This window comes from Triticum urartu, chromosome 2 (genome assembly GCF_003073215.2).
Source record: "Triticum urartu cultivar G1812 chromosome 2, Tu2.1, whole genome shotgun sequence".
Taxonomy (NCBI): domain Eukaryota; kingdom Viridiplantae; phylum Streptophyta; class Magnoliopsida; order Poales; family Poaceae; genus Triticum; species Triticum urartu.
Window position 1 is genome coordinate 208,676,794 of NC_053023.1, and position 12,839 is coordinate 208,689,632.

At 43.2% G+C, this 12,839-nt stretch overlaps 1 protein-coding gene across 1 annotated transcript; it reads right to left on the minus strand.

Annotated features, from left to right (window-relative positions):
- Positions 1–568: 568 nt before the first annotated feature.
- Positions 569–1,731, minus strand: LOC125541424 (vascular-related unknown protein 1-like). Its single transcript, XM_048704843.1, has 3 exons — positions 1,319–1,731; positions 1,140–1,205; positions 569–997 (listed from the first exon to the last, which is right to left on the minus strand). The coding sequence occupies exons 1-3, from the start codon at positions 1,643–1,645 to the stop codon at positions 818–820; spliced, it is 573 nt and encodes a 190-aa protein (XP_048560800.1). The 5' UTR covers positions 1,646–1,731; the 3' UTR covers positions 569–817.
- Positions 1,732–12,839: the final 11,108 nt, after the last annotated feature.

Sequence of the window (12,839 nt, forward strand, 5' to 3'; positions counted from 1 at the left end):
AATCGATGCATGCAGCCATAAGTGATGGGTGTATAGATTAACAGAGGGAAAGTTTGGCAAACTGACCACTCATGGATGGTAAGGTAGCTATATATGATGAACACAAGTGAGTAGGTACTAGGTAGATAGCCCAGTTTATCATGCTGATAAGCTAGTGCGCCAGCCGCTATGGAAACAACAAACACTTTATGTTATATCGAATACAAGTGACACCTAAGAGAGGACAACATATATTCACCACGAACGTAGGACTTATGTTATATCCCTGGACGCACGCATCGTGTAAACCACGTTGGCCATTTTTGTAGTACTAATATTTGTATTTGGTACCACATCACCTCTTTCTTACGCACCATATGCATGAATGAGGGGGATATCCAGTAGAAACCCATCCATCTAGTAGATTTTGTTCTAATTATTTTGGTTTTCATTTGAATATAAAGTGAGTGAACTATACCGAGCCGAGCTCCATCAATCTGTATATATATTCTATAACACAGTTGGTTGTTAATAAGCTAGTAGCTGAAGACAGAATTTTTTGGAAAAGCTGCTGAAGACAGAATGAAACACAGTTGTAATAATATCCGCATATATTTCATGAAATAAAATATCCACATTATCATCAGCACACTGTATGTTTTGGTCAATTATCCCATAGATATCTGTACAGTGTAAACCACACACATGTTCAACTTCATGTTTGGAACGCAGGAATTTCACGGAAATTTTGAAGGAATTTCAGGAAGTAATCCAATTCCGACAAGATTCGGAAAAAAAAATAGTGCATTCCAAACACAGGGCCTTATAAGTCTCAAAGTTAGCCCTGGTAGTTCAGCAACATGGACAACGGAACCAAACAAAGCCCCTTGTCCTTGAGCTCTGCACATGGAGTTATACCCCTCTGGCTTTGATCCAGAAATCTCACTCCTTCCATCACCGCATCTGCATCTTCACAGTCCATTCCGTCTCTCCCGTAATCGTTGCCAATCCCAGCCCCCTTCATGCAAGAAAAACTAACAGGTTATTGACAACTATGTAGGCACAAGATCCACAATTCCGAAGAAAAATATCGCTCAAGTATATAATTTATATACCATTTCAAGAACACACGTATCAATTAATGAATTATTATGAATTACCTTGGCGAGGTCCGTAACATTGCACCTTCTTTTAGGGCTGAATTCCAGCTGTGACAAAGCACTGACCTTGAAAAAAGCAAATCAAAACAAGCAAAATTAACACCAACTACATACATGTACTCCAAGGACTTGTCTAATTTTAACCAAAAAGTGAAGCCAATTCACAATTGTAGCTATACCTTAGGGCTATTGACAGGAGAGCTTGCAGTATCCTCCAAGGAATCATCATGATCCAGGGCCTTGAAGACTTTCTTCTTGAGCTTCTTGAGCCCCTTGTACCTATCTGCCAACGCCGCCGGAGCGAGGGAGGCGGCATCGGAGATCATAGAGCCCTCCTCCTCCTCCTGATCAAAACTGCAATATGAGGCCCCTTGCATCTTCTTCTCCTCCTCGGACATCATGAAATCCACAAAGTAATCGGTCCAGGAACTCTCCTCCGGCTGAGCCTCCGCTTCACTGCAGCTGAGGACACTCTTCAAAGATGAGCTGCTAACCAGATCATCCATGGTTTCTTGTGTGTAGGGTAAAGCAGAAGTAAAGCTGAACTACAAGCTGTGCTTCTATGAAAGAAGAAGGAATAGCTTTGCAAAGAGAGAGACAGCCTGGCTTATATAAACACAGGAGAGAGAGAGAGAGAGAGAGAGAGAGAGGTGGTTGGGGCGTTAAAATCAACTAATTAGATGGTACTGTTTCCGTTACAGATAATCGAAGAATATTTCATACTTTGGTTTCAGCCTTTCAGAAGCTGGCCGGCCTAATCAATAACCTCCCTATCTTTATCTTGCGTAGCAGTATACTCACTGTTCTCTTATCTCTACTTTTAATGGAGGAGTTGATAGTCTGGTACTCCGGTTTATTTTCGTCCGCTTTTTTCGTCTCACCTCTCACCACCCTTCCCACGGATTTTTTCCTTCTCTTATTAAAAACCCAAATGCCATTAAATGAGAGATTTTGTTTCATGCTTGCTTTGGCAGGTGTTGATTTAATTCAATTACGTAAATAATAGGTAATTAAGAATTCAAAAATCACACCATATATGTGAGATCACCTTCCTAAAAAAGAGACATAAGATATTTCTCGATAATCTTACAAATCAAAATCAGATATTCCCCATAAGATTTTATCTCTACTATTAAGTGACGATCAGAAGCTTCCTAATACAACAAAAATAACATATCTTTTTTCTTATGGGCATACACATCCACATGCCTCTATGGAGGGACGCCGTGCGTAAAACCATGGAGGGCACCGTCGCTGGGCCTGATGTCAACACGATGTTCGAGAATGCCAGGGCATGGATTACGGACGGCGTCGAGAACGGCCATGGCGAAAGGCGGGTCATCGGATCGCCACGTACAGGGCGTTCGTGGACTCATTCATATTATATTTCTTATCGAGCTAAATATGCTACATTCTCAAATCAAGTTCTCAAATCAAGTGTGTCATTCAAATGTCAAGAAATTCGTTAAGGAAACGTGTCCTACAATACTCGGTAGTCGTGGTCGTCGTTCGTAACAGTCATTCATGCAAAATATTTTGGAAATTGAGCAGTGAATCAATTTGAAAATCAAACCATGAATTGCAAGTAATTAAGTAGACAGTAAGTTACGTATGCAATTAATTAGGTACATTTAAATAGGAAAAAAGTTCGCACCGAATCAATTTGGAAATGGAGCGATTAATGCAATTAATTAGGTAGACAATTAATTATGCCTACAGATAATTAAGGTATGATTTTTCCAATTAGGAGGATAATTAATTGATTTGTTGGCATTTAATTAGGCATGTACTACCTCTGTCACGGTTTAGAAGGCGCGGTTGAAAATTCTCTGGGACCTAGGTGGTTATCTATTGGTTATGATATGAGCTAAAAAATAGCATTCACACTACGCATGCATATAGAGATGGGATAAAAAATAGCATTCATACTACGCATGCATATAGAAATAGTACTACCTCCGTCACGGTTTAGAAAGCGCGGTTGAAAATTCTCTGGGACCTAGGTGGTTATCTATTGGTTATGAGATGAGCTAAAAAATAGCATTCACACTACGCATGCATATAGAAATAGTACTAATTAGATACTAGAAATAAATGCAATGCGCCCTAAACTTTGTCTATTGTGGAAACGCACGCAAATTTAACTGTGCCTTCTAAACCGTGACGGAGGAAGTACTAATTAGCTACTAGAAAAAAATGCAATGCGCCCTAAACTTTGTCTATTGTGAAAACGCACGTAAATTTAACTGTGCCTTCTAAACCGTAACGGAGGAAGTAGAGAATTAGGTAGGCCGTTAATTATTTGTGTACTTAATTAATCATGCAAGCAGTTAATCGCGCTGAATCATTTTGAAAGCGCTCGTGGGCATGGACGATGAGCAGGCTTTCAGCGACATGGCCGAGCACCACTTGCCAACATGAACAACGGCCACCATGCGCTCGCGACATGGGTGTCCTTGTGTTCACCAAGATAGATGACGACCATACTCTGAAGGATGTCAACACGCTGACGGTTGCGAAACGTTCGTGAGGGAGGACAACACGACACAACATTGGCTGGGTGGTTTATGCTATAGTAGAAAGAAAGAGTGTTCGGAGAATAAGAAGTACAAAATGACTAAAGCCACCAAGTGGTCCATAGTGTTGGAGAAGAAAAGAGTGTTCCAAAAAAAGGAAGGAGTTTTATAGAAAATAAGTAGGAACGAGAACTAAAACTGGCGATGAAGGAGAAAGACAGAGACAAGGCGTCGTTGACGAACGTATTGATGTTAACGTGATGTTGGTTGGCACCAACAAAATGGTAGGCGGAGTGGTTAGGAGTAGAAGATGTGGGAAGGACGAGGACGAGAAGAATAACAATTACCCCTTCTAGCAATGAATGGTATGTGGGATGGAGGTGGGGCTTATTGGTAACTAGGAATATGTTCAGGTTGCCACTCGTCTTCAACGCCAATGTGCATTTGCAAAGTTGAATGGACCTTTGAGAGTGATCTTTATTTGTTGTTCTATGTCAATAGTATGTGTTAGTTTAACCAACTCTATATATTGCAAATATGAAAATTTTAATTCATGTTGCAATGTACGGTGAAGATGAGGTGGACATCATCTGATTTTAAAAAAGGTGGCTCCAGCGACAAATGTTCCGCTACAGCGGGAAACCGAGCGAGAAGGGTAGGGTCGAACAAAAAAAAGAGAGCGTCCTAGGATGGGTTTTGTGTTTGGCTCAGATGTTGAAAATAACATGTCGGGTAGCCCGTAGCAACGCGCGGGCATTCTCCTAGTGCAGTATATAGTACCAGCTCAATGGGTGCATTGCGTTGTGTTAGGGGAAAAAAATGTAATAGCACGTGGAGCCGGCACTGCTGGTTAACTCCGAAGCTTGGTTTACCTCCGCCTTAGCTGGAGTCGTGCCTCCGCTAGGTTTGAACAAAACCCGCACAAACCGTGGTTCAAATTTTTTAACGAGCTTTGCCGCTCTCTGAGTGGCGCTGCTGCTTGTGTTCAAACCATTTTTGAAGACTCTAGCCGCCGGCCTCCACTTTGGTGCTGGGTCTACCTCCGACGTGCCATGCTCGATCGAGATTCGAGCGACCAAAAGTGTGATCCGTACCAGGAGAAAGTGTGTAAGTTAATGCGGTTGTCCAAAAGTGTCGTTTAGTTTTTGTTAAGAGAAACTTCCGGGGTTGGTATAGGTGAATGCATCATCCATGGTTTGGTGCAGGTGAATGGATCATCACCAACAACTTCCACTTCTATATGATACAGTGATTACAAACACTATTCTTCAGTAAACGAACGATCCAATGGGCTAACAGTTTCCCAAATGTCAGCAAGAATTGAGTGGCCTAATAGGACATCAATCTCAAACCTTCCTTTTGACGGTGCCACATGTGCATGTTAGGCGAACGAGGCTTTTTGCATGGTACATGCGGCTAGGCATGAAGTACTTGGCGACCCGGTCGCGGGGTTAGCTGGTCCGAAGGCCGTTGTTACCGTTACCGAGTGACGGGCGCGCACACGTACGCACACGCACTCACAAATTATTGGTGCGCCGCACGTCTGGTTGGGTGACGACTGGCCATCCATGGGGCCGGCCCAGCCTTTTCTCGGAAACTTGTAATCCTACACTAGACTAGTAGAAGCGATGATGCAATCATTGTGGTTATCAAACGCGTTATATACATTCTCGCGCCGAAGAAAAGGTCCCGAGGATTCCGTACCTCTCCTTTAGATTATTATACTAGTGGTATAAATAAACGTGGATTAATTAGTAAGTACCAACTGCGACACCATAATCAATCGGAAAGCTTGCTTGCACTGTACTGCTCGGGCTACGGGCGACAACGTGCAGACCAGAACATGAACGCAAAATATTCCGTATCGTGGTGCAGTGTGAGGCGTTAACGTCCGCGGCTTGTCCGCGCATGGATATGTCCGCCGCTTCCATCCACTATTCCGGTCCCTTTCATGCTCAAGAAACCGAAAACTGGGGTCTGTTCATCGCCCGGTTTCATAAGAGCAACTACAACCGGCCCACCCAAACGGTCAGTAATTTTGTTTATTTTTATTCGTTTAGATCGGTCCGGCAGACACCCATATCCACTTTCGTGCCTTGTCTGCGCACAAATCGGTCCGCCACTTTGATTCACTATTCCCATCCCTTTTCTGCTCATGAATAAACGAATGAAATCAGAAAACAGAGGTCTGTTGATTGTCCGGAATTTTCATAACCTTATTCACATACAAGTATATTCATTGTGTTGGCTTAAACGGCAACCTCAAGACTGGTGTGTTCTATGTTTTTTCTACTAATTTCTTTTTGCGTTGCCAAGGTTAAGTTTTTCTTTAATATAATGTAGCGATGCTACGTCTCATTCATTAAGAATAAACCATCTGGAAAATTGAAAGGGAACACATAATGGGATTTTTGTACGGAAAACGTCCACTGGCACACAATTTATTTTGGTTTAGTGATAAAAACATTGTCTGTTACAAAAGGAAGTATAAAACTGCTTTGTTCCAAAAAGCTAAGGGAATTACCCGCAAGAAAAAAGCTAAGGGGATACATTATGTGATGGTTACAAACCACACTGGAAAAGAAAGAAACAACAGGAGAGACGAAAAAAATCCGGAGGGGGCACGCAGGTGCACGCGGCCATACATCTGCTTCAAGATTTACTTTTATTTTTATTTTTTGCGGTTGAAAAATGTATTACTCAAATGGCAGAATCGCCACAATCTGCAATACAAAGATCGAGTACCTCTGACAAAACCAAACTATAATTCTATTTTCTGTCCTAGCAAATTTAGCCAAGAAATCACTAACAAAGTTCTCGTCCCGAAAAATATGTGACACAAAAGTCGTCCGAAGACTCAACAGAAGCTTGATCTCCCGCACCAAAGAAGCAAAGATGGATCTATCCCTATCATCCTCATTGGTCATATCGGCTACTAAAGAGTCCATCTCCACATGAACAGGAAGCTCCGTTCTCTGAATGGCAATCGACAACCCCTCCATGCACGCACAAAGCTCCGACTCAAGAGCATTCCTGCAAGAGAATAGCTCTCTACAAGATGAGAAAATGATTTTGCCATTGTTGTCCCGAAGAATCATATCGGAGCCGGCTCGACCATCAGACCAAGAGTCGTTTATATTCAATTTTGTCCATCCCTCCTTTGTCTTAGACCATTTCAGTGTTGCTTTACCTTTTGCTAGATCACATTCAGTATTTTGCAGCACCAATCGAGAGTCTAAATAGCTCACTAGAAACCTCCTTGAAACATCCATATGCGCTGGTTCTTTTTGATGTGTTAATTCATTCCGGTTGTGCCATACCCTCCTTAAGGTCGTCAGCAGCATGCATCTCTGAATATCAGATAGTGGGTATAAAACTTCAAGTAGCCATTCTGTTCCTGTGTTGCGTACTTCCTCAATCTTTGGCAGGCTCCAACTCAACGACATACAATGCCAAAGTTGTACAGCAATGGGACATCGACACAAAGCATGAAAAGTGTCTTCAGTCTCTCGCCCACAAACAGGGCAGGTTTCCTCGTCTCGAAACTACGCATAGACCTAGCTCATGAAGTGGGTGTTGGGGATCGTAGCAGAAATTCAAAATTTTCTACGCATCACCAAGATCAATCTATGGAGTAATCTAGCAACAAGGGGAAGGAGAGTGCATCTACATACCCTTGTAGATCGCTAAGCGGAAGCGTTCAAGTGAACGGGGTTGATGGAGTCGTACTCGTCGTGATCCAAATCACCGATGATCCTAGCGCCGAACGGACGGCACCTCCACGTTCAACACATGTACGGTTGGGAGACGTCTCCTCCTTCTTGATCCAGCAAGGGAAGAGGAGAAGTTGAGGGAGAACTCCAGCAGCACGACGGCATGGTGGCAATGGAGCTCGTGGTTCTCCAGCAGGGCTTCACCAAGCACTATGAAGGAGGAGGAGGTGTAGGAGGAGGGAGGGCTGCGCCAGGGAAGAGGTGCGGCTGCCCTCTCTCTCCCTCACTATATATAGGGGGAAGGGTGGAGGGGGAGGCGCCCTAGGGTTCCCTAGGGGAGGGGCGGCGGCCACAGGGGAAACCATAGATGGGTTTGGGCGCCCCCACCCCCTAGGAAACTTGCCCCCCAAGCCGGGAGGGGCGGCTGCCCTACGGGTGGCACCCCCACCTCTCCTGGTTACGTGAGATGGGGTGGGAGGGGCGCTCGGCCCCTTAGTGGGCTGATGTGCCCTCTCCCCTTGGCCCATAAGGCCCCCCAACGCTTGTCGGGGCCTCCGAAACCCCTTTCGGACACGCTAGTCATCACCTGGTACCCCCGGAACAATTCCGGACTCCAATACCCTCCGTCCAATATACCGATCTTCACCTCCGGACCATTCCGAAACTCCTCGTCATGTCCGGGATCTCATCCGGGACTCCGAACAACCTTCTGTAACCACATACTATTTCCCATAACAACTCTAGCGTCACCGAACCTTAATTGTGTAGACCCTACGGGTTCGGGAACCATGCAGACATGACCGAGACAACTCTTCGGCCAATAACCAACAGCGGGATCTGGATACCCATGTTGACTCCCACATGTTCCACGATGATGTCATCGGATGAACCACGATGTCGAGGATTCAATCAATCCCGTATACAATTCCCTTTGTCCAGCGATATTGTACTTGCCCGAGATTCGATCGTCGGTATCCCGATACCTTGTTCAATCTCGTTACCGGCAAGTCTCTTTACTTGTTCTGTAACACATCATCCCGTGATCAACTCCTTGGTCACATTGTGCACATTATGATGATGTCCTACCGAGTGGACCCAGAGATACCTCTCCGTTTACACGGAGTGACAAATCCCAGTCTCGATTCGTGCCAACCCAACAGACACTTTCAGAGATACCTGTAGTGTAACTTTATAGCCACCCAGTTACGTTGTGACGTTTGGCACACCCAAAGCACTCCTACGGTATCCGGGAGTTGCACAATCTCATGGTCTAAGGAAATGATACTTGACATTAGAAAAGCTTTAGCATACGAACTACACGATCTTTGCTAGGCTTAGGATTGGGTCTTGTCCATCACATCATTCTCCTAATGATGTGATCCCGTTATCAACGACATCCAATGTCCATGGTTAGGAAACCGTAACCATCTATTGATCAACGAGCTAGTCAACTAGAGGCTTACTAGGGACATGGTGTTGTCTATGTATCCACACATGTATCTGAGTTTCCTATCAATACAATTCTAGCATGGATAATAAACGATTATCATGAACAATGAAATATGATATAATAATAACTAATTTATTATTGCCTCTAGGGCATATTTCCAACAGTTCCCACTTGCACTAGAGTCAATAATCTAGTTCACATCGCCATGTGATTAACACTCACAGGTCACATCGCCATGTGACCAACATCCAAAGATTTTACTAGACTCAATAATCTAGTTCACATCACTATGTGATTAACACTCAATGAGTTCTGGGTTTGATCATGTTATGCTTGTGAGAGAGGTTGTAGTCAACGGGTCTTGCCATATTCAGATCCCTATGTATTTCGCAAAACTTTATGTCATATCGTAGATGCTGCTACCACGTTCCACTTGGAGCTATTCCAAATTGTTGCTCCATTATACGTATCCGGTATCTCTACTCAGAGCTATCCGGATAGGTGTTAAGCTTGCATCGACGTAACTCTTTACGTCGAACTCTTTATCACTTCCATAACCGAGAAACATTTCCTTATTCCTCTAAGGATAATTTTGACCGCTATCTGGTGATCTACTCCTAGATTACCTTTTGTACCCTCTTGCCAGACATGTGGCAAGGCACACATTAGGTGCGGTACTTAGCATGGCATACCGTATAGAGTCTATGACAAAAGCATAGGGGACGACCTTCATCCTTCCTATTTCTTCTGCCGTGGTCAAGCTCAACTTCACACCTTAAAACTCAGGTAAGAACCCCTTCTCTGACTGATCTATTTTGAACTCCTTCAAAAACATGTCAAGGTGTGCGTTCTTTAAAAGCACCATCAGGCGTCTTGATCTATCTCTATAGATCTTGATGCCCAATATGTAAGCAGCTTTATCCAGGTCTTCCTTTGAAAAACACTCTTCAAACAACCGTTTATGCTTTCCAGAAATTCTACATTATTTTGGATCAACAATATGTCATCCACATATACTTATCAGAAATGTTGTAGTCCTCCCACTCACTTTCTTGTAAATACAAGTTTCTAACAAACATTGTATAAACCTAAAAGCCTTGATCACTCCATCAAAACATATATTCCGATTCTGAGATGCTTGCTCTAGTCCATAGAAGGATTGCTGGAGCCAGCATACCTTTTAGCATCTTTAGGATCGGCAAAACCTTTTATTATATCACATACAACTTTTCTTACGAAAACTGGTAAGAAAACTTGTTTTGACATCCATCTGTAAGATTTCATAATCGAAAAATACAGCTAATGCTAACATGATTCCGACGGACTTAAGCATCGCTACGGGTGAGAAATTCTCATCGTAGTCAACTCCTTGAACTTGTGAAAAGACTCTTTCCCACAAGTCGAGCTTCATAGACGGTAACATTACCGCCCACGTCCGTCTTCTTCTTAAAGATCCATTTATCTCAATGGCTTGCCGATCAACGGGCAAGTCCACCAAAGTCCATACTTTGTTTTGATATATGGATCCTATCTCGGATTTCATGGCTTCTAACCATTTGTCAGAATACGGGCCCATCATCGCTTCTCCATAGCTTGTAGGTTCATTGTTGTCTAACAACATGATATCTAAGACATGATTACCGTACCACTTAGGAGTAGTACATATCCTTGTCGACCTACGAGGTTCGATAACAACTTGATCCGAAGCTTCATGATCACTATCATTAACTTCCTATTCAACAGACATAGGCGCCACAGAAAACATCTTTCTGTGTTGCATCACTCTCTGGTTGAAGTAAAGGTTCGACAACCTCATCAAGTTCTATCTTCCTCCCACTCAATTCTTTCGAGAGAAACTCCTTCTCGAGAAAGGACCCGTTCTTAGCGACAAACAATTTGCCCTCGGATCTGAGATAGAAGGTATACCCTACTGTCACCTTTGGGTATCCTATGAAGATGTGTTTTTCCGCTTCGGGTTCGAGCTTCTTCGGCTGAAGCCTTAAGCATCGCAGCCCCAAACATTAAGAAATGACAACTTTGGTTTCTTGCCAAACCAATGTTCACACGACATCGTCTCAACGGACTTAGATGGTGTCCTATCTAAAGTGAATGCAGCTGTCTCTAACGCATAACCTCAAAATAAAAAATGGTAGATCGGATCATAGACCGCACCATATCTCATAAGGTTCGATTACGATGTCTGGACACACCATAACCCAGTGGTGTTCCAGGTGGCTTCAACTGTGAAACAATTCCACATTGTCTTAAGTGTTTGCCAAACTCATAACTCAGATATTCTCATTGATCAGATCGTAGGAATTTGATCTTCTTGTTATGATGATTCTTAACTTCACTCTGAAATCGCTTGAACTTTTCAAACATTTCAGACTTGTGCTTCATTAAGTAAATATACCTATATCTACCCAAATCGTCAGTGAAGATGAGAAAATAGCGATATCCACTGCACGCTTCAATTCTCATTGGATCACACGTATCAGCATGCATGATTTCCAACAAGTCACTTGCCCGTTTCATTGTACCTGAAAACGGGGTCTTAGTCATCCTGCCCATGAGGCATGGCTCGCATGTGTCAAGTGATTCAAAATCAAGTGACTCCAAACATCCATCGACATGGAGTTTCTTCATGCATCTTACGCCAATATGACCTAAGCGGCAGTGCCACGAGAAAGTGGTACTATCATTATTAACTCTACATCTTTTGGCATGAACATGTGTATTACCACGACCGAGATTCAATGAACCATTCACATAGGGTGCATGACCATGAAAGGTATCATTCATGTAAACAGAATAACCATTATTCTCTAACTTAAATGAATGACCGTATTGCAATGAACATGATCTAATTATATTCATGCTCAACGTAGACACCTGATAACATTTATCTAGGTTTAATACTAATCCCGAAGGTAGATGGAGCGTGCGATGGTGATCTCATAAACTTTGGAAACACACACATCGTCACCTCGCCCTTAGCCAGTCTCCGTTTAGCCTGTAGCTTTTGCTTCAAGTCACCAATAATAGTAACTGAACCGGTATCCAATACCCAGGTGCTACTAGGAGTACTAGTGAGGTACACATTAATAAACGTATATACTTTGAAGTTGCTAGCCTTCTTATCTACCATGCATTTGGGGTAATTCCGCTACTAGTGACCGTTCCCCTTACAATAGAAGCATTTAGTCTTGGGTTTGGGTTCAACCTTGGGTTCCTTCACTGGAGCGGCAACTGGTTTGCCATCCATGAAGTTTCCCTTCTAGCCCTTGCCCATCTTGAAACCAGTGGTCTTGTTAAACCATCAACACTTGATGCTCCTTCTTGATTTCTACCTTTTGCGGTCTTAAACACCGCGAACAGCTCCAGGATCAACTCCATCCCTTGCATGTCATAGTTCATCACGAAGATCTAGTAGCTTAGTGATAGTGGCTAGAGAACTCTATCAATCACTATCTTATCTGGAAGTTTAACTCCCACTTGATTTAAGTGATTGTAGCACCCAGACATTCTGAGCACATGCTCACTAGTTGAGCTATTCTCCTCCATCTTGTTGGCTAAAGAACTTGTCAGAGGTCTCACACCTATCAACACGGGCATGAGCCTGAAATCCCAATTTCAGCTCTTGGAACATCTCATGTGTCTTATGGCGTTCAAAACGTCATTGGAATCCCGATTCTAAGCCGTAAAGTATGGTGCACTAAACTATCAAGTAGTCATCAGGATGTGTCTGTCAGGTGTTCACAACATCCACAGACGCCGTTGTAGGGGTTTGTACATCGAGCGGTGCATCAAAGACGTAAGCCTTCTATGTAGCAGTGAGGACACTCCTCGGACTACGGACCCAGTCCGCATCATTGCTTACAATATCTTTCAACTTGGTCTTTCTCTAGGAACGTATTGAAACAGGGAGCTACAACGTGAGCTATTTATCTACAACATATTTGCAAAGACAATTTATACTATGTTCATGATAATTGAGTTCATCTAATCAAATTATTTAATG

Bases quoted from the DNA above. Each gene is read 5' to 3' on its own strand.
- LOC125541424 (XM_048704843.1), bottom strand. From the start codon at position 1,645: ATGGATGATCTGGTTAGCAGCTCATCTTTGAAGAGTGTCCTCAGCTGC. The intron at 1,206-1,318 runs GTATAGCTACAA...GCTTTTTTCAAG, and splicing joins CTCCTGTCAATAGCCCTAAG to GTCAGTGCTTTGTCACAGCT. The intron at 998-1,139 runs GTAATTCATAAT...TCTTGCATGAAG, and splicing joins ATGTTACGGACCTCGCCAAG to GGGGCTGGGATTGGCAACGA.